Consider the following 19,784-nt stretch of genomic DNA (forward strand, 5'->3'; position numbering starts at 1 on the left):
AACTTGTTCTATCAGGATCTGTGTCTTCCCAGATCTTCTAATTCAGGAAGATGGCCAAATCAGACACCTCAGTCCAGACCCTTTTCACTTCACGGCCTGGTGTTTGGATGGGCATCAGATCTAGAATGCTCATGTTTGTTAGCCATCCAAGCCATCCTTAATCAAAATAGGAAGGATTCAACTAGGACCTGTAACCTAGCTAAATGGAGACATTTCTGGGCACGGCATGATCACTCTTCCTCAGACTCTGCAGATATCCCAGTCATTTTAGATTATCTCCTGTCATTGAAGAACTCTGGTCTCTCCATTAGCTCATTGTGTGTCCGTCTTGCTGCAATACCTCCCTCCCTCCATTTTCATTCAACCAACAACAGTTAAATTCATGAAAGACCTAGTTAAGACCTTTTCACCAGTAATCAGCAGACCACCATTTGAACCTCTGGCAACATGTTCTGTGTCCCCTCCTTCCCATGGAAGTAGCATGTTTAGTTGCTATTACTTTGGCCAGAAGGGTCAGTGAGATGGGAACATTCATGGCCAATCCACCATATACCATTTTTGCAAGGAGCAGATTTCCCGCTGCTTTCATCCCAGATTCCTCCCTAAAGTTCAGGGCCGCCCAGAGGATTCAGGGGGCCTGGGGCAAAGCAATTTTGGGGGCCCCTTCCATAAAAAATTTGCAATACTATAGACTACTATATTCTCGTGGGGGCCCCTGTGGGGTCTGGGGCAAATTGCCCCACTTGCCCCACTCTCTGGGCGGCCCTGCTAAAGTTATTTCTGAATTCCATGTCAACCAACCAATCCATGTATCTATTCCCTTCATGAAACTCCATGCTTCTGCTGAAGAAAATAGATTTCATTCACTGATGTCAGATGTGGCCTGGCATTCTACGTACAAGGACCAAACCAATTAGAAAATCACCAAGACTATTTTTCGCTATAGCATAAAGGTTGCAAGATCAAGCAATATCTTGTCATAGAATCTCCAAATGGATTTCTGGTTGCATCATCACATGCTACCAATTAGCACATATCCCTCCCCTGGATGGAATGAAGGCACATTCCATAAGACCACAAGTTGCTTCTACAGCGTCTCTACAGGGGTTACCAATACTGGGCATATGCAGAGAGGCCTGGAGTTCCATTCATGCATTCACACAACAGTACATGCTAGTGGATTGTGGATGTAATGGTGGCAACTGCGGATCTTTAAGCACACACATACACACCAGTCTGAATATTACTCGTCAGTCACCCATGTGGATGTGTGGAATACACATAGGAACCAGCATTTGAAGAAGAAATCAAGGTTACTTGCCTATAACTGTTGGGCTTAAATCTGGTTGGAAATCTAAAGTTGTGGGAGTCATATTGCTTTAATAATATAAGTAATGCTGGGCTTATGGAATTTGCAAAGAGCATTATACTGGTGTTAGTTGGTCATTTCCAAATATTAGTAAAACATCCTGGTTCAAGCCATTCTACAGTAACTACTGGAAAAATATGATGTGTTATTTGAACACAGAACAAACTGAGAAGCTCTAAAATTACAGAACATTAATAATTCACGGACATTTGTTTTAATAACAGTCTTTTCTTCTGCTGTACTTTGTTAAACCAAATTGAACTGAATTGGGGGGGGGGGTAAGACTTACAGTAGGTATACTGCTTTGCACTTAAAGCATTTCATATTTTCTGTTTTGCATTTAAAAGGACCATAGTTTAGTTACTTTTTGCTGTTCCATTAGTAGAGGTGATGCATCAAAGGCTTTTACAGCAGAGTGAAAAATTAAACATGACAGCTTTAGTAAACATATCCAGCATAATAATGTTTAGGAATTGAATAGTACTATAAGTACAGTGCCTATCACTTTGCTTTTCTTCTGGAATAACTTGTAATCAACTACAAGATTATTTTGTTATTGTTTGGAGTGATTCGGGTTTTCTATAACATAATTCCTTATACAAATGTAACAGAATCAAAGTGTTTTATTCATGAGCTCAGCTCATTAAGGAATAAAGGTACCCTTTTGCATAAATGTCATTATTATAGAATTTTCAGTTGTTTCTGGCAAAAGATTTATAGTATAATGCCTTCCCTAGTGATGCCTGCACTTATAGAGAAATAGAAATTCTCCATCCATCTCTGATTACTATGCCTAAACATATAGCTAAGCTATTATCATAAGGAATTAAGTGAATGGCCCTTTTGTGGTATGTTTAGATATGTATTTTCTTTATATTGACTTCTATTTGTTATGCTGTATTATACCATGGACCTAAATCTCCTCTCACTTTTACTCCAGTGTAAATCAGGAGTAGGTTCATCTAAGGCCTGGTCTATACTACCCGCCTGAATCGGCGGGTAGAAATCGACCTCTCGGGGATCGATTTATCGCGTCCCGTCGGGACGCGACAATCGATCCCCGAATCGGCGCTCTAACTCCACCAGCGGAGGTGGTAGTAAGCGCCGCCGACAAAAAGCGGCAGAAGTCGATTTTGCCACCGTCCTCACAACGGGGTAAGTCGGCTGTAATACGTCGAATTCAGCTACGCTATTCACGTAGCTGAATTTGCGTATCTTAAATCGACTCCCCGCTGTAGTGTAGATGTACCCTAAGACAGGGGGCCTAAATTGGTGTAAAACTGATGTTCTCCTACGGTTGCTTAAATCAGTTGCTTTGCTCCCAGTGACATATGTGACAGGAATCTTTATTGCAATAAATTGGCTTTGCTATGGGTACTACAGCAAGGCAAATTCATTTAAGCTGCCTTAGTGAAGCATCACAGATCTGGTCAGCACCGCCCTGCCAGCTGTCCACCGGATTGCTGTGAGGGATTCCCTAGTGTTTTAAGCTACCCTATGTCTCAGCAGGCTTTGCCTCCCTTGGCTTCTCTGGCACATTTCTTGGACACTAACTTGGTCTGTTATCCTCAGCCCACTTGCCTAGGCCCTCAGATCCAGTTGTGAGTCCCTCTCTCAGAATCCCAGCGAAGGTGTGAGCCTTCTGGGTTCTCAGCAGGCATGTGGTAGTTGTGAAACATATAACACACAACCACGTTGCACAAAGTCTAACATGTTATTGCTCTTTCACTTAACAGAAAAGGCACAAGGAAACAGTTCATTTAGAAAATATTAAACATTCTAAATGCAATGCTACTCACTACCTCGTCTTTCTGTTGGGAGTGCTTGAGGGACCTCTGTGCTCAGGATGGCAGGCAGGTCCTCTGCCTTATTAGACTACTACAAATAGGGTTGCTTTTCTCTCATCTTGAGGTGAAGAAAAATGCCCCCCTCAGTAGATCAGCCCCTGCTCTCTTATAACTTTCATCCACCTTTGTCAGGTGATGTCCTGCTTAGCTTTCTCAGGTGATCACAGATCCTTGCCAGGTGACTTTGTTGCCAACGTGACCTCCTACCAGAGCTTATACTTGAAAAACTGACTTGCCCTGGGCATTCGCCATCTATTTGTTATTTAGATGGCCAATCATCAAAGTTTAACCACACTCTTATTGTTAGGCCTTTGCCACTACCCCCGCTGGAATTTCAGTTCAGCATGCAGGTAAAGAGACCACAGAGAAGCTGAATGTTCGAAATGGAGTTTGTAGAATGGTAAAGATATATACAGAGAGTTCATAATCTCACACACAATTAATATGTTGGACAGATTCTTCAAATTGTCACAGTAAGTGAGTGAAGAATTAGGCCCAGCTTACTGTATTTAAATAAAATACAAACACCAATTTTCCTGTTCTTTAACGCTGCTACACTTTGAAATATAAGCACCTTTATATTCAGTGATGGCCTATACAAAAGGCCTTACTGTCTGTACACTCCTAGATTACCAAAGCACCATCTCTGATTTCTATGTGCCATCTCGGCACAAAAACATAGTGCCTATCACCATACCATCTAAGTACCTGTAGCTATTCCTTGTTTAGGGTGTCACCCAATTCCAGGTGATTGGGCGTTCACAAAGAATACCTGCTCAGCTAACTGGTAGAATGCTCTACCTCTTGGCCCTGGTCTACACTAGTGGGGGAGTCAACCTAAGATACGCAATTTCAGCTACGCGAATAGCGTAGCTGAAGTCGGCGTATCTTAGGTCGACTTACCTGGCTGTGAGGATGGTGGCGAGTCGACCGCTGCCGCTCCCCCGTCGACTCCGCTGCCGCCTCTCGCGAGCTGGAGTTCCGGAGTCGATGGGGAGCGCGTTCGGGGATCGATTTATCCATGTCTAGATGAGACGCGATAAATCGATCCCCTATAGATCCGGCGGGTAGTGAAGACCTGCCCTTGGTTTGCTAGTAGATCAGCTTGTCCACCCTGGAAGCCTTTGGTTGACAGGTATTAGCTTCTTGAGCTATAAAGTGGCAGGCAAAGCTCAGAACACAATGAGCGCCACTAGAAGACTCTCCAAGTATTTTAAAGCATATTATCATATTCGTATACAGTACAGGACTTCACTGAAGTCAGTTGAGTTGCATTCTCTTACCCCAGATCTGAATTTGTCCTTGTATATTTGTTATAGGATGGATTGTTGGCATTAAATAAATTGATTTTTTCCCTTTGAATATTTCAAACACCCCAAGTGGTGACTTTGCTATCTCATGGAACAGTGTATTTAATCAATAACTGGTTTGTTATCGGAGTCTGACCTAAGTGTAAGACATTATAGTTTGAACTCCTGTCTGGAAAAATGTGGAAATGATTTCCCCGTTTTTTTGGTTTTTGTTCCTATTTGTTAATTTGCAAAGTTTCCCATTTGCGAGTAAAATTATCCTTAGAACTCCAGAACACATCATTTTGAAAGAATTAGGTTTTGGAAACTAATAAAATTAAGGCCTTGCTACTTCTACATTTCTCTTTGGAAATATATGTATACGTCTGAGGAGTAATAGAGATGAATAGAGAGTACAGCTATAGTCCTGGTCTTGTTCCCACTGAAACTGGTGACAAAATTCCCATTGCCTTAATGGGTGCAGGACTAGAAAATTAGATGTTTCAGCATGTAGATCAGGGGTAGGCAACGTATGGCATGTGTGCCGAAGGCGGCACCCAAGCTGATTTTCAGTGGTACTCACACTGCTCAGGTCCTGGCCACCAGTCAGGGGGGCTCTGCATTTTAATTTAATTTTAAATGAAGCTTCTTAAACATTTTAAAAATCCTACATACTTTACATACAACAATAGTTTAGTTATATATTATAAACTTATAGAAAGAGACCTTCTAAAAACATTAAAATGTATTACTGGCACGCGAAACTTTAAAGTAGAGTGAATAAATAAAGACTCGGCACACCACTTCTGAAAGGTTGCCGACCCCTGATGTAGATTGTCTTTGTGTATTCTGTATTTTCTTACTGTGTGCAATATCGGGAGAGAAAACATGTCTATTGACTTTGTAGTTACATAATTACTTACCAAACTCCATTTTATGGAAGAGTGCTCCAGAGGTCTTGAATTGGCATCTTGGGAGCATACTATTGTGATGAATTGTGGATATGTCTGTACAGTTTATTAATGCTACATGAGATTATAAATGCTATGTGTCTGTTAGGCTGCAAACTCCATTCTGAATGTGCGGCCTTTTGCCTTCTACTCTGTTTACCTCCAAGTTGGGTTGAAAATTCCAAGGTCTGGTGGCAAAAGAACAATAATAGAGGGAGTTGACTCTTATCATTGGAAATCTATTCACTCTAGGCAAAAGACTAGTCCCCAGACTTCAAACTATGGGGGCAGGGGGGAAAGGGGAAGGGTTTTTACCGAATGCAAACGGTTTGAAAACAGTGTGCAGCGAGGTGCCAGGGTGTGTCTTGGCTGGCTCCTGTGCTGGCATCTTCTGTCCTGCCAACCCCAGCTGTAGCAAGACTGTCTTCTCCCCTTACCCTTATCCCCCCATCCCCGCCATCTGCCCTACTTCCTCCCTTACCCCTAACTGTTCTTCCTCCCTTACCTGTGACACCTACCCCAGTTTTCCCCTCATTCTGCCCTGCCTCCCCTACCACTTCTGCCCCACCTCCTCCCCTATTCATAACTCCCCCTTTTGCACCCACCACAGCATCTGTCCTACCCACCATTACCCTCCATCTGCCTTTTGCCCCTGCCTCACCTCTAACCTCCCTCCTGTCCCAACCCAGCATCCCTGCCTGCTGGCCTTCTGCTGCCACCCAACACCCTCCTGCCTCCCACTGCATTTAACACCCCTTCTGCCTCCATTAGTCCTGCCCCAATCTCTGTCCCCCGACCCTTTGCCCCACCCATCTCCCAGGGTCTTTATAATGACAGCTCTTGTTGTCTACCCTATTTTCCCATTTTAGATCTCCCAACCTCACCCCTATCCCCAGATCTCCAACACCCCTTCCCTTCCAGCTCCCCTGGTCCCTGACCTCCACTTCCCTCAGTACATTACCCCTTTTCTGTCTATCTCCCCAGCTTGTTGCTGGAGGAGGAGTGGTGGGATGGGACCTGGCAGACTTGAGCCAATCTCTGCTGAGCAGTTGGCCAGGGTGCCAGGCAGTGCTTCTCATTTCCTACTGGGATGAAGGAGCCCAGCCACTGAAAGTAGTAAGGGGCCCAGCTCTCTTCCCCTCCCAAGATGCCCTGTAATTCGAGCACTGCTGGTCCTGCCCAGAACAGATTGAGCATGGGGGAGGTCACCCTGGCAATGAAGTCACCTGACAGGAGTCTGTGCTCATGTGAGGAAACTGGCAAAGGGGTCACTTGACACAAAGGGCAGAAGCTTTTAAATGGCAGAAGCTGGCCTGCTCAGGAGTTACTTTCTCCCGTCCACGAGGGAGAGACCACTCACCAAGTAACAACCTGCATGCGGCAGGGGACACCCTGCCTGCCTGCACCCAGATGGTTCCCCTAGGACTCGCAAGAGAAGGGTGAGCTAGTGAGACACATTATGGTTTCAGATGTTTGTTTTCTGTATGATCTATACTCTCTATGCTTTACGTGATTATGTATAAAAGAGCATAAAGATGTTAGACTGTGCCAAGTGTGTTGACTGCTTCACAACTATGGTGTGCCCCAACAGTTAAATTGTAACCAGAGGTTTCACACTTTTGGGGTGGATCTCTGGGAGAGGGTGGGTTTAAGTACTGGAGAATCTGAAGGGTCAGCTCTGCACAGAGGAGCTGCAGGGGCTGGACAGTGAGTTCCAACACTCAAAGAGGGGTGCCAGTTAGAAGCTTTGTGCCCTAAAAGTGTACCTGGGAACAGGGCCGGCTCTAGGCACCAGCAAAACAAGCTGGTGCTTGGGGCGGCACATTTTTAGGGGCGGCATGGCTGGTGCCAGAATGCCGCCCCTAAAAATGTGCCCTGGCCGCCCTAGCTCACCTCCGCTGTTGCCGCTCGCACGCCACGGCGCGCGAAACAGCTGATTCGCGCGCCGCTGCTTGCCCTCCCTCCCAGGCTCTCAAACCTGGGAGGGAGGGGGAGATCCCGAGTGGCCGTGACGCGCGAAACAGCTGATTCGCGTGCCGCTGCTCGCCCTCCCTCCCAGGCTCTCAAACCTGGGAGGGAGGGGGAGATCCCAAGCAGCCGCGGCGCGCGAAACAGCTGATTCGCGCGCTGCTGCTCACACTCCCTCCCAGGTTTGAGAGCCTGGGAGGGAGGGGGAGACTCCGAGTGGCCGCGGCACGCACGCTGCTTCTCCCCCTCCCTCCTAGGCTTGAGAGCCTGGGGGGAGGAGGCAGGGCTGGGGATTTGGGGAAGGGGTGGAGCTGAGGCGGGGCTGGGGGGTGGGGTAAGGAAAAAAACGGGGGGGGGGTGGCCAAAATTGTTTCTGCTTGGGGCGGCAAAAATCCTAGAGCTGGCCCTGCCTGGGAACCCCGAGATTGGGATAGTGGCTTGACTCCATTCAGGCTACAGGAGCTTGAAACACCCAGAGATCCAGAGCAGCAGAGGTTTGGATTCCCTGCACAGCAGTCTAACGGTCAGTCAGTAGGGAGTGCTCACTAGTGTCTGTGACAACTATATACGCACACCAAGAATCCTTCTTTCCAGCTCCGTACACTGCTACATAGCGGTCAGACACAATCCCAAACACATGTTCAGGCAGCACAAAGACTGCCCCATTCCACACAGGCCTGCAGAATTAACCCCTTGCAAGAGAAGCAGATGTTTCACCTTTTCAAAGGGTGTTATCAGCCCCCTGGCACTCTAGAATTCCAGCAGGCAATCACAAAGTTCCAGGGAGCAGAGGTTCTACTACACCCTTTGAAAAAGAACAAGGTCTGCTCCCCCCATATGGGACCTGCTTATAGCCAGTGTGGAGTGAGGCATGTCCTTCAAGCACAATGTCTCTGGGAGGACCAGCTAGAGAAACGCCACACTGTCCTCCAATGTGGGGCTGTACTTTAAAGATAAATAGATGTGTTGTATTCCTTAAGATACAGAGGGGGAAAGACCCTTAAGTAATATTCCTTTAAAATATATCAGAAGCATAGAGAGAGAGGGGGAAAAAGGATACCACTTAAATGTGTTCCGACTCAGTAATTTACCAGGGATTATTTTTTCTATTTTCTTCAAAGTAGTCTGTGTGCAGGGTGCATGTTTAACTAATTTGTAAAGTAGCCTCAAAGAAAGAGTTGCAGCTTACTTAGACTCCTTTGTAGGTTTCCCTGGCAACCATTGATTGCAGGAAGAATAGAGACAAAATAATCAATTTGTTTTCATCTGATAATTAGGGGGAAATGATATTACATACAATTACAAAGAATTTTCTAGCCATACAATTACTACGGCAAGTCTTTTCATAGTGTTCAATGCTCTAGCCAACAGAACAAAATTTGTCTAAGTTCCTCTAAGGTCCCTGGTTGCCCCTGGAAATAACTACCTTGTCTTAGCACTTTAAAGCACTGGCAACAAGTAATAAATGTTTTTGAAATATTCCTCTATATTAAGATTTCGGATCATCTTGGTTTTAATGTATTAAACTCCTGTATAAATAATATGACACACTGTTATCAAAAGCAGCAGATGCTAAGCTAACAAGCAGATTTCTTTGGTTGGAACAGGGAGAAGCAGAAAACGAGACAAATGCCAGAATACAGTAGTGTATCCTCAAGTTGAAACAGAAGCATGTCCCTGTGAAACGTTTATCACCCAGCCCCATGGAAATTGGTCCAATTGCATTATTGCAGAAGGAAAAACAGAGCTGCAATTAGGAACGAGATTCCAGGGAGAGACCAAAGAATGTGGAGAAGGTGTGCGACTCCGAGCTATTGCCTGTTATGATAAGACTGGCAAACTTGTGGAACCATCCTACTGTAGCAGTTCTGGTAAGGAGCTAAAATAGTGCACAATGAATGTAAACAACCCAGATATTCAGTGCTTACTTACTAGGCTATTCATTCTGCGCTCTTTAGTACATATGTAACTTTTCACTTGCTGGAGGGAAGCAACTCTGTTATAGATCCCATAAATGCTGAACGTGATTCTCCTTTCTTAACATATCAGTGCACTTTTTACAGCTGTTAGTCCAGTGTCCTATGTTACCATTTTGTACAAGGGTCTGTTGATATTTCCCTTCATAAAATCCTTCTCTACGGGAATTTGTAAGTGAAATTAAATGGAAACACGTTGCAGGGAAAGTTGGGCACATAGTTACAGTGCAGGGATAAATTTCTTTTCCACTTGTTTAAAAACATTATAAAAGCATGTATTAAGCTGGGAGCTACAGAGTTGAGATTCCTTCTCCCACCCTTATTTTGATGTGGTACAACTATGTGTTTTTATAGTATTGTTATTTAAATTGCTCTTCTCAAATATAGAGCGAGAAATAATCACTCCTCTGAAGGGGTTCACAGTCTAAGACTCTGATCTTACAATGAGCTCTACGTGGGCAGCCCTTGCACCTGCATTGAGCGCTACTGAAATCACTGACGTTGTGTGGGCACAGGTGCCTGCTCACATAGAATGGTTTGCAGGATGGGCTGGGGCAGGGAAAGGCAGGAGACAGCACAATTTAAATAAAGGAGAGTGTAGAGTGACTCTTGGTGAGGGGCACAAGGAACAGGAAGTATTAAAGGAAGTAATTTAATTTTAAAGAGGAATTTTTTGGGGGAAAGACAGCATAGCATGAATGAAAGTGTGAAGCTGAGAGTGGAGGGAAGGGCAAATGGGGTGGTGATTGAATAAAATGGGGAGCCATTGAATGTGTTTGAGGAAATGAGAGCAGAGAGGTACCTGGGACCACATTGTGGAGGGCCTGCAGGAGGAAGACAAGCAGCTTGAATTTGATGTGGTAAGAGTCAAAAAACTAACAAAGTGATTCAATCCTGGTGTGAATTCCATGTGCAGCTGTCTGTTTATTACTGTTCCAGTTAGCTGCACAGATTCATAACACTGCTTTTCCATGCTTTTGTTTTCCAGCACCATGGTGCTGTACCCACTCCCCATGGTTTTCACATGGGACACATGATGTGCCATGTAACAATTTATTATGCCTCTGTGCTGCACGGGAAGAGGAACATTGTATTTTCACACTCCTTCAAAACCCTTTTCTACAAAAAGGGAGCAGCTGGTGCTTAGGGAAGTGGGTTTTTCTGTGTAGTGACTTGTTCTTTCGAGGAACCCAGGGCTTGTGTGACTACTAATTAAAAGGAGTTTACTGTGTGTGGCTTCCCTGAACTGATTGAATCCGTTCTGAGACATGTTTTTCTTTCAGTTATATTCATCTGGAAATATAATGGCTGTGAGTCTCTCTTGAATGTAGTGGAGAGTGATGGCCACAGGGAACTGTTTGTAGCTTCTTGATCCTCGGCCTCTGGCCTCAGCAGTAATTGGAGCAGCAGGGGGCCTGCTTCAACTTCTGGCACTTACATAAGGTCAATCATGGACATGGCACTAGTGGAGGATCTAGTAGGACTCCATTCCACCATGCCCCCTCCCACATCCTATCTCCAGAATGCCTCTGATCGACCTTCTCCCTCCTTTGACGTTGGGAGTTGGGAGGGCAGCTGGTGCAGGAGGTGATGGAGCTGTTTCCATTAGCTTTGAGCAAGTGGGCTTTCAGCTGTGCAAGGATAATTCTCTACCAGCTGTCTCCGGCCAGATCACTCTATGCTGCTTATGTGGTGTCAGAGGCCTTAACAAATGAAGGAATCTGATTCAAAATGGACAATCAAAAAGATCTTGCCATAATAAGGGACAGTGCCAAGCTGCCACCACAGGGAGACATTGGCCTCACAAAGGCAGTGTGTCCTCTGGAGCTCTTGAGCAGATATGCACTGAGCCCAGCAGTTTGCTCCTCTTCAGATGACTAGTGTCTGTCACCTCTCCGCCCAATTTGGAGTACCCTGTGCTCTCTCATGGGGGAGCAGGGAAGCAGCCTTATTCCTTATACTCCCCAGAGCACACCAGCTGTCCAAATTGGTACACAACTGGGAAAATATAATTTATTTTTCTTGCAATGTATAATGATGGGACAAGAAAGAAATGTGTACTCAAGGTTCTAAGTGGTTTTCAAACATATTACAAATGGAATCATACAAACAAAAATGAAACTCTGTCTCTGCTCCCCCCGTAAACCAGAAAATAACCAACGAAACCCAACAATGAGCCCCAAGAAGTACTTTGCCCCAAATGTCCACTCAGATGTACTAGCCCTCAACATATCTCTCCTTCCCTGAAAGGAGAAGAAAATAGCTGGTCTTTGCAGTGTGCCTTAAAGGTCGAACTCAGTCATGCTATTTCAGACCAACTTTCCATCATGTTCAAGTTGAACTTTCTCTCGTCTTGAGTTGGATATATGCTATGTATTTCTGTTTAATTACATATTGCAGTGTTCCTGCTACTATTTTTGATTTTATCATGTATATTAGTAGGGATGTGTGTGTGCGATATATATATATATATATATATATAAATTAAAAGCATTATATATACACACTATCACTAGCAGCTTACACCAAAATATATAGAACTATATGTATTTGTCAGGGGAAAAGAAACCTTTCAGCCAAAAGACATTCCTAGGGGAAAGGATGTAACTAAGGATTCACCTTTTGTAACTTTGGGGCCATTTTCTGCCATTTGGTTTGCCTGGTTCAATTTGGATGACATGTACTGAAACTCCATATTTAGGTACAAGAATAATCTGTTCTAGTCTAATATCCTCACATGATGTGATCCTTCAAAGCTGTTGTCACCTTCAACTATCAGTCTATCTAATAGCTAAATAGGCTCTAAATTTAGCTCTGAAATCCCAACTGGACCCTCCTTTTCAACCTCTCTCAGATATTTCTGGTTGTTTCTTTGAGTACAAAGTGGCATGCTTAATTACAATTACATCTGCCATTGAATTTGTGAAATTGGAGCCATATTTGTTAAATAATTTTTCCTCCATTTTAATACAACGTATTACACACAACCTTCAAAATTGTGTTCAAAGTTCATTTTTTTAATATAAATATTTTCCTTCCTTTTTATTTAAAATCTACCCGTCCATAAAAGAATTTGACACTAATACTCTATTGCCTGGCTGTTACAAGGATAATCAAATGCCATTTGAGCAGAACATAAACATTCAGATGCTCTTCTGTTCTGTATCTTTTCTTTGGCAACAGAATCAAAGGTTCTAACACATCAAAACCCTTTATTTCTAAGTGGGTCAAACTGGCTATCAAAGAAACTTATTTAAAACAAGGTAAGGCACCCTCTGAGATATTAATACACATGAATGCACATTCTACTCATCTATATCTTATAATGCATCTTATGAAAAATATGTGAAGTAGTAGCACGAGCAACATCCTCTGTTAGTGCTACATTCAGGCGCAGTGCTGCAGGCTGTTGTTTCTTTTCTCTAAATGTAAATCTTAATATCATGGCTTTCCTTCTTTGTTGATATTATATACTTTTTGCTACATTCCTAAGAATGACCCTTTACATTGGCGGATGTTCACGCCTGTGAAAATGGATGCTGTTTTGCTTGCCTGAAAATTTGTTTTCCTATGCTTGAACATTCACCTACTTTGAGGAGCCCGCCCTTATCAGTAATCTTCATTTCTGCTGTTAGCCATATGCAGTTGTGATGAGCTGTATAAACCCCACTCTGCCACAACCACTAAGTGGTCAAGGGACAGAGTAGCTACCTACCCAGCTGAGGCTAATAGATTGACCAACATCAGTTGGGATAAGAGGCTACAGTCCAGGCAGAAGTGGGTGGCTGCAAGAAAGGTTAAGGACTATCCTGCATCATCAGCAAACTGTCGGGAAGCTGCCCAATGAGCAGGACCTTAAGTTCCACGAGGACTGGGGTGAGACTGCTGGGGAAAACCCCACCATCCTAAGTGGATTCCCCTTCTCACATTCTCTGTAAACTAGAGGAAAAAATGGACCTCCTGGAATCTTGCTACCAAGGAGGGATACAACATAGAGGGTTGGGGGATCTGAACCAAAAGGCTAAGAAAACAAGATGTCACTTTCCTTTCCGTTCCCTGCCATTTCCTTTTCCTCCCTGCCCATTTCTTTTATTTGTTGTTCTTTTGTCTTTTTTTCTGTTCTCCCCTTATTTTTGAAGTGTGTGTGTGTGCGTGTATATGTATATGTGAATATGTACAAAAAGAAGCAAGCTCTTAATGGGCTAGTGTACTTTCAAGGCTCCTAAGAACAGGCAAAAGGGCTGAGCCCCTTTCCAGCAGTTTTTACATTTTCTGTATTTGTTGGTAATTTGAAATAACTTCTGCTTTACAAGAGACATTTTGGCACAAAAATGAGCTACTCATCCTAGCACAGGTGTATCAAGTTTTGGAATATTCTTGTAGAAGCTTAACATAGTGTGTGATCTAGTGCGCTGATTTGTGCATTAAGCTACCGAAATATTCTTTGGTAAGAGTCTCCTTTTGAAACTCACTCAGTCGTATGATCCATAATAGCACTGTTCATTAAGAAATGGAATAACATTTACATACCTCATTCCACCAAAGTAAAGTGAGACACTTAAAAAAAATGTATTGGTCTCTATTAACACTACTTTCTACGATATATTCAGAATTAAAGGAGAAAGACCCTGCCTTAGAGTGTGTGTTGTCCCCATTAATATGGTATACTAGAATTCAGCTGAAATACCATTTTAGAGTAAGGCATTGTCATGAATTTGTGTACTGTACCTTTAAGGCCCCTGGTGCGGGACCTCTTCCTAACCCCATTTTTGGGCATGTGTAGCGTGAGAGACTGGGAAAGCATGTGGGTTGCAGCTCACAAGGTTTCTCCGGTTTCTTTCAGGGCTCATGGTTGGTTTTGGATGTTTGTTTTAAACTGTTGTAATTGTGTCTGCTATACTGAACTGCTTTTTCTACCACTATGTTGTCTGAGTTTCTTCTTCCTTCAAACTGAATCTGCAGGCCGGTGAACTTCAGAACATACTGCGTTCTCTTTAAGGTCACAGACAACATAAAACTGAAACACAAAATCCCCAAGCAAAAAATATGAAGACATTCAATATGTCAGTCCCAGACAGCTGGTGTTGTCTACACAAGAAAAATATCTAATTGCCTTGTGTTTTTCAGTATCCATGTAAGTTGTACTGTATGCCCAGTGCCTGTTTTTTATCACCCCCTTCACCCCCGAGCAAAATGGAAGGGACTACTGCCCATCAGAAACCTGTGTAGATACCTCTAAAACATACCTTTCCTGTATTTAGGGGGAGTCAAACACCTTTGTATTCTTGCTGCTGTGACAAGGTGACCTCTGGTAAATCAGTTAGTTAAGAGGACATGGCGGTAAATACACCCCCACCCAGTCCACACGGTAGATGAAATTTTTGGTAGCCAGCTGTGGCAGTTCTGAAAAATGTTTACAAGTTTTCCTATGTTGATGCACCCTTGGTGGCATATGAAAACAGTTTGGGGGTAATTAAAATATGTACTTTGGTTATTCATTCAGTACTGATGATGAGACACAGAGGAATTTAGGCAGTGTATTGATTTAGAGCCATCGATTTTAACTACTAGTAGGGGTTACCTTGTCACAGAACAAGAATTTGGAGGTATTTGTCTTTCCATAATGCAGGAAATGCTTGTCTCAAAGGTATGTGCTGGCTCAGATGGTTTTTGAATCTGTTGTCAGTGGTTATGATGATATTTCTTAAAGGTAGGCAGTTAAGTTGGTAAAAATATCCCAAAAGTGTTCAAATAAAATTCTCTAGAAACCTGGAGATGACCTACAGGATTGGTATGGAGAGAGAAATGTATTGAAGAGGCTCAGACATGAGAGAGATTCTTTTAGCTGGATTCTGAGATATGAGGGTTTTTTTCCCCCTCTGCTGCTTCTGTAACAAAATGAATTTTTTTAACCATAACAAAATAAAAAGATACAGTAAACACCAGAGTGTTTATCTTTGTTAATGAAGTTAAGTAGTAAAACAAAAGACTAATGTATATTATAGGGCTTGTTTGCATGGAGACCTGTGTGCGGCAAGGCAGGGTATGAATGAACAGCACACTAGCCTGCTGTGTGCTAAATGGCCAGGTGAACCCTGCTAAAAGTTCCATAGTGTGCTTTGTCCTACTGCTGTTTGAAATATTTCTGTAGTATGACAAAACACACTACAAAACATTTACTGCATAGTAGTTGGGTCCACATGACCAGTTAGTGTGCGTAAAACTAGCGTCCTGTGGATTTACACCCCAGCTTGCTGTGTATTCTGGGTATGTCTACACTGCAATTAGACACCCATGGCTGGCCTATGTCAGCTGACTCAGACGCTTGGGCTAAGGGGTTGTTTAATAGTGGTGTAGAGGTTTGGGTTTGGGCTGCAGCCTGAGCTCTGGGACCCTACCACCTTGTGAGGGCCTAGAGCCTGGGCAGTTAAACAGCCCCTTAGACTGAGCCCGAGTCAGCTGGCACAGGCCTGTTGCACAGGCCAGTGTAGGCATATCCTAAGTCTCCATGTAGACAAACCCTGAGCCTGAAGTCCCATGCCAACTCATAGTCACACCAGGTTTGCAATCTGATTGCTGCATCTGAACATGAAGGTAGATAAACAAAAGTTTATATTCCCCACTGGGGAGATCAGACCCTTAGCTCTGTGTTTGTTCTCTGTGGAACACCAGATTGATCCTTTTTAACATAGGCAAATAAAGTTAGTCAAAGGCAGCCCACTATTATGTGTGTTTGAGCAAGCAATTCAGGAATTGCAATCTGCCAGGTTTTATCCTTTTTCAAATTGAAAACTTGTAAAATGAGATTAATTCTGACCCATGTGTCCAGAATTCTCCTACCAGGAAATAGTGAAAAAGCTTTCAGATTGGAAGAGAACTAAATTTTCAGAAATAAGTGTTTGGTTTAAAATATGTGCCTTATGTAAGAGGGGCAATGATCTAGATAACATATTTGACAATAATTTATTGCAAAGCTGACATCTTTTATAAGCTAATGATATCTTGCTGATATTAGCACACACAGCTGGAACATTCCCTTTCATTTAGGAAACTTTTCTAGCTCTACTAACAACTTTGTCTTGTATTATTCGTTCAAAAACAAAGGGCCATATCCTAGTCTGTTTACAGCCCCTTTTTGTCAGTCAATAATTCCTCCAAGCCCTTTATTCTATTGAACTGTTTGTAATATTTGCCCAGAGAATATTCTATGGCTCCACAGCCAATCAACCTAAAAACTATTTTTCAAAATGCCTCTACTGAGATAATTAAAAAAAGCCAAACACATTTACTTTCTACAACTGAAAATTTTCTGCTTTTCCAGTCATTCCAATGAGGAGCCAAGTGTTCGGAAGAGTTTAAACAAACTGGATGGGGAGTTGAAACAAACATCTAACTTTGTGCTATCATGTCCTCCCTTGATTAGATCTGCTGGGTATTAATCTAATTTCTTAAATTGACTTTCTGTTGCCAAATTTGCAACAGTTCACATCATTTTTACTGATATGCAGAATAGTGGCCATGTACAAAATCCTGCATTGGTAATTTCCCCATTGACTATGAGGATATAACAAAATATACATCCACTCTTCCCTTTCCATAAAATTGAAATCATAGAATTATTGTCAGGGTTGAGTTCTCTGAATCAGAGAGACTTGCCTGTATCTTGGGGTCATAACCTGGCAGTTGAGATTAGCTGGGGTATTTGTTGACAATGCCTAACTTAGTACATTTTGAAGATGGCAGCAAGATATTCTTAGTGGAGAGTCCTGAAATCTGGAATGTGCTTCCCCTGCTTACGCCAACAGAACCGGAATCTCTTGACCTTCCGTGATTTTCTGGTGGGGGGGCATTTTTTTATTGCCATTTGGTGGTAGAGTGCTTTCAGGGAGAGGCCCTCAACTCTGGAACATCCCATCAGCCCAAATCTATTGATCTTCAGACTATGCTGCAAGGCACATCTATTTACACAGCTACAGCGGAATTGGACCTTTTGAGTCAAACAATATTCAATGGGAGGGAGGGGAGTTTGCTGTTTTCTGGATGATCCAATTTTGTTTTTGTGATTTATTGCGGGAGTGTGTAGAGACTTGAATAGGATCCCGTTGTTATTATATACATTTAGTAATAATAATAACTGTTCTCTCAGATTGGTTTTATAATGTTTTTGGTACCATTGTAAATGGTCCTAGAGCATTTCTGATACACATTTTATAAATGGAACGAGTACAAATATATTGAAGTTTGCTTTGTGTTGCTTTCCTGTTCCTCTCAGAAAGAACATACTTCATAAAGGAAAGGCTAGTACCTTAGTTTTGAGGTGTGTGCAGGCAGAGTAGATGATTTTCCTGAGTTACAGAACACTGAGCAAAATAGATTGAGGAACACTGCTGAGCCCCTCCCCTAACTGGCCCCGATAGTTGAATTTTTTGGTTTGCATTATGGACAATTAGTTATAAATTGTGAGTGCTGGACTGCTGTAACTTCACCTCATTTTTATCTTCTACGGGTAGGGGAAAGGGATTGGTGAGCAAAGAAAGTATGTTTTCCTCTGAAGACTACTTAAAGCCTCTGGGCTGGATTGTGACCCTACAACCCAACCTGAGTAAGGGGCAGATCGGGAATCAGACTGTAACTCATGGCCATAGTCTGGTTCCCTCTTTCCCAGAGTGAGAGGTCACATGTGCCAGCCTATTCCTTGCCCAGATCTCTTTTCCCTTGGCACCCGCTTCGGTGTGTGGACCATTTCTATCTACTCCCTGACCACCTGGATGGGAGGGCAGGCTCTGGTGCCTTTGTACAAAAGGATTTCATACAAGCCCCCATCCCGTTCCTTTATGCGATTGCACAACAGTGCTCACAGTTGAGCCTTTAGTATGATGATATAACAAGTGCTTGAACATAGACAATAAATGCACTGAAAGAATGGTTACTATGATGGCATATAAAAGTACCTTTCTAAGGTGTACCAAACAGGGCTCCAGTCCCGCAATGCTGCCATACATGGACCTCCCCTTGAACTCATGGAGTATGTCTACACTGTGCTACGTCCACGGCTGGCCCAAGTCAGCTGACTTGGCTTGCGGAGCTGAGGCTGCGGCGCTAAAAATTGCATTGTAGATGTTCAGGCTTGGACTGGAGCCTGGGCTCTGAAATCCCGTGAAGGGGGTGGGTCCCAGAGCCCGGGCTCCAGCCCAAGCCTGAACATCTACACAGCCTGAGCCCTGCGAGTCTGAGTCAATTGACCTGGGCTCAGAGACTTGGTGCCAAGGGTTTTTTATTGATGTGTACACCTACCCATGGAAGTTTCATACATGGTGGACTTGCAATGTTAGGACCTATTTATTTGCACCATTGATCATGGCATAAAAGATTCTTAAGGAACAGGTGTTCAGTGGGGATCCTGACTAATCTGAATTTCATACACATACAGGTGTTTGTGTACACACCGATGCAAATTTGGCCTTAAGTATGGATAGGTATCATTAACCATGTCCTCAAAAGTTACATTCAGAGAGAAGTGTCAAGTTTTATAATTTCTGTATCATTTTGTTCTTGGAGAGTGTCGGGGTTTCAGGTCATTGTGTGATATACAGTACCATACTGTTCTGTTTGGACTGTGTTATCTGGCCAACACAGCAAGAGTTCAGAATTCCTAGACCTCAGGTTGAAATGTATGTTTGTTTCTCTTACTTTAAAATATACTTTTGACTTAATAAATGCAGAGGTCAGTATCAAAGGAGAAAATTCATTGTAGAACCTACTAATATTAACATTTCAGCCAAATAGTGGATGTCAGCTTGATTTTTTTTTTTAAGGAAGAAAAAACATAATGCAAAATCAGCACCAAGAAAACTGCTGCTTCAGGGCTTATGAAGGCTCTAAAATTGAAGAATAAAAGCAACTTTTGGATAAATTTCAATAATTATGATGAGTTAAGCTTAATGTCCTTTTTTTTTAATTTATTATTTGGTCTATTTAGAATCTATAATCAGTGTGCTACAGATAATGAAGGAATACACCTTTTTTTGTTCAGAAAAGAAAGCCAGAGTAAATTAGTCAATGTGATTCAATATTTGAGCCGAGTGAAATATTTATTGTAAAAGGTTTGGTGTGTTTATTTATTTATTTATTTATTTACAAAGTTTGGATATTCTATTATCTCTTAAATCTCCAAAATAGCAAAATAATGATGCATCTGACACCTTAAATCATTACATGCTGCAAAAGGGAGGGACAGGAGGGATAGCTCAGTGGTTTGAGCAGTGGCCTGTCTGGGGATTGGTCCTGCTTTGAGCAGGGGGTTGGATTAGATGACCTTCTGAGGTTCCTTCCAATTCTATGAACATTCATTCACTTGTAATATCACATCCATAACAGAGTCCTTT

At 42.9% G+C, this 19,784-nt stretch overlaps 1 protein-coding gene across 2 annotated transcripts in view; it reads left to right on the forward strand.

Annotated features, from left to right (window-relative positions):
* The window catches only part of THSD7B (thrombospondin type 1 domain containing 7B), a 491,576-nt gene that overhangs the window by 354,675 nt on the left and 117,117 nt on the right, over positions 1 to 19,784 (forward strand). For both annotated transcript variants that reach the window (XM_034786451.1, XM_034786452.1), the window contains exon 14: positions 9,031 to 9,294. In XM_034786451.1, coding sequence (XP_034642342.1) covers positions 9,031 to 9,294 — 264 coding nt within the window. The remainder of the gene's footprint in view (positions 1 to 9,030; positions 9,295 to 19,784) is intronic.

This window comes from Trachemys scripta, chromosome 11, assembly GCF_013100865.1.
Source record: "Trachemys scripta elegans isolate TJP31775 chromosome 11, CAS_Tse_1.0, whole genome shotgun sequence".
In the NCBI taxonomy this organism is placed as follows: domain Eukaryota; kingdom Metazoa; phylum Chordata; order Testudines; family Emydidae; genus Trachemys; species Trachemys scripta.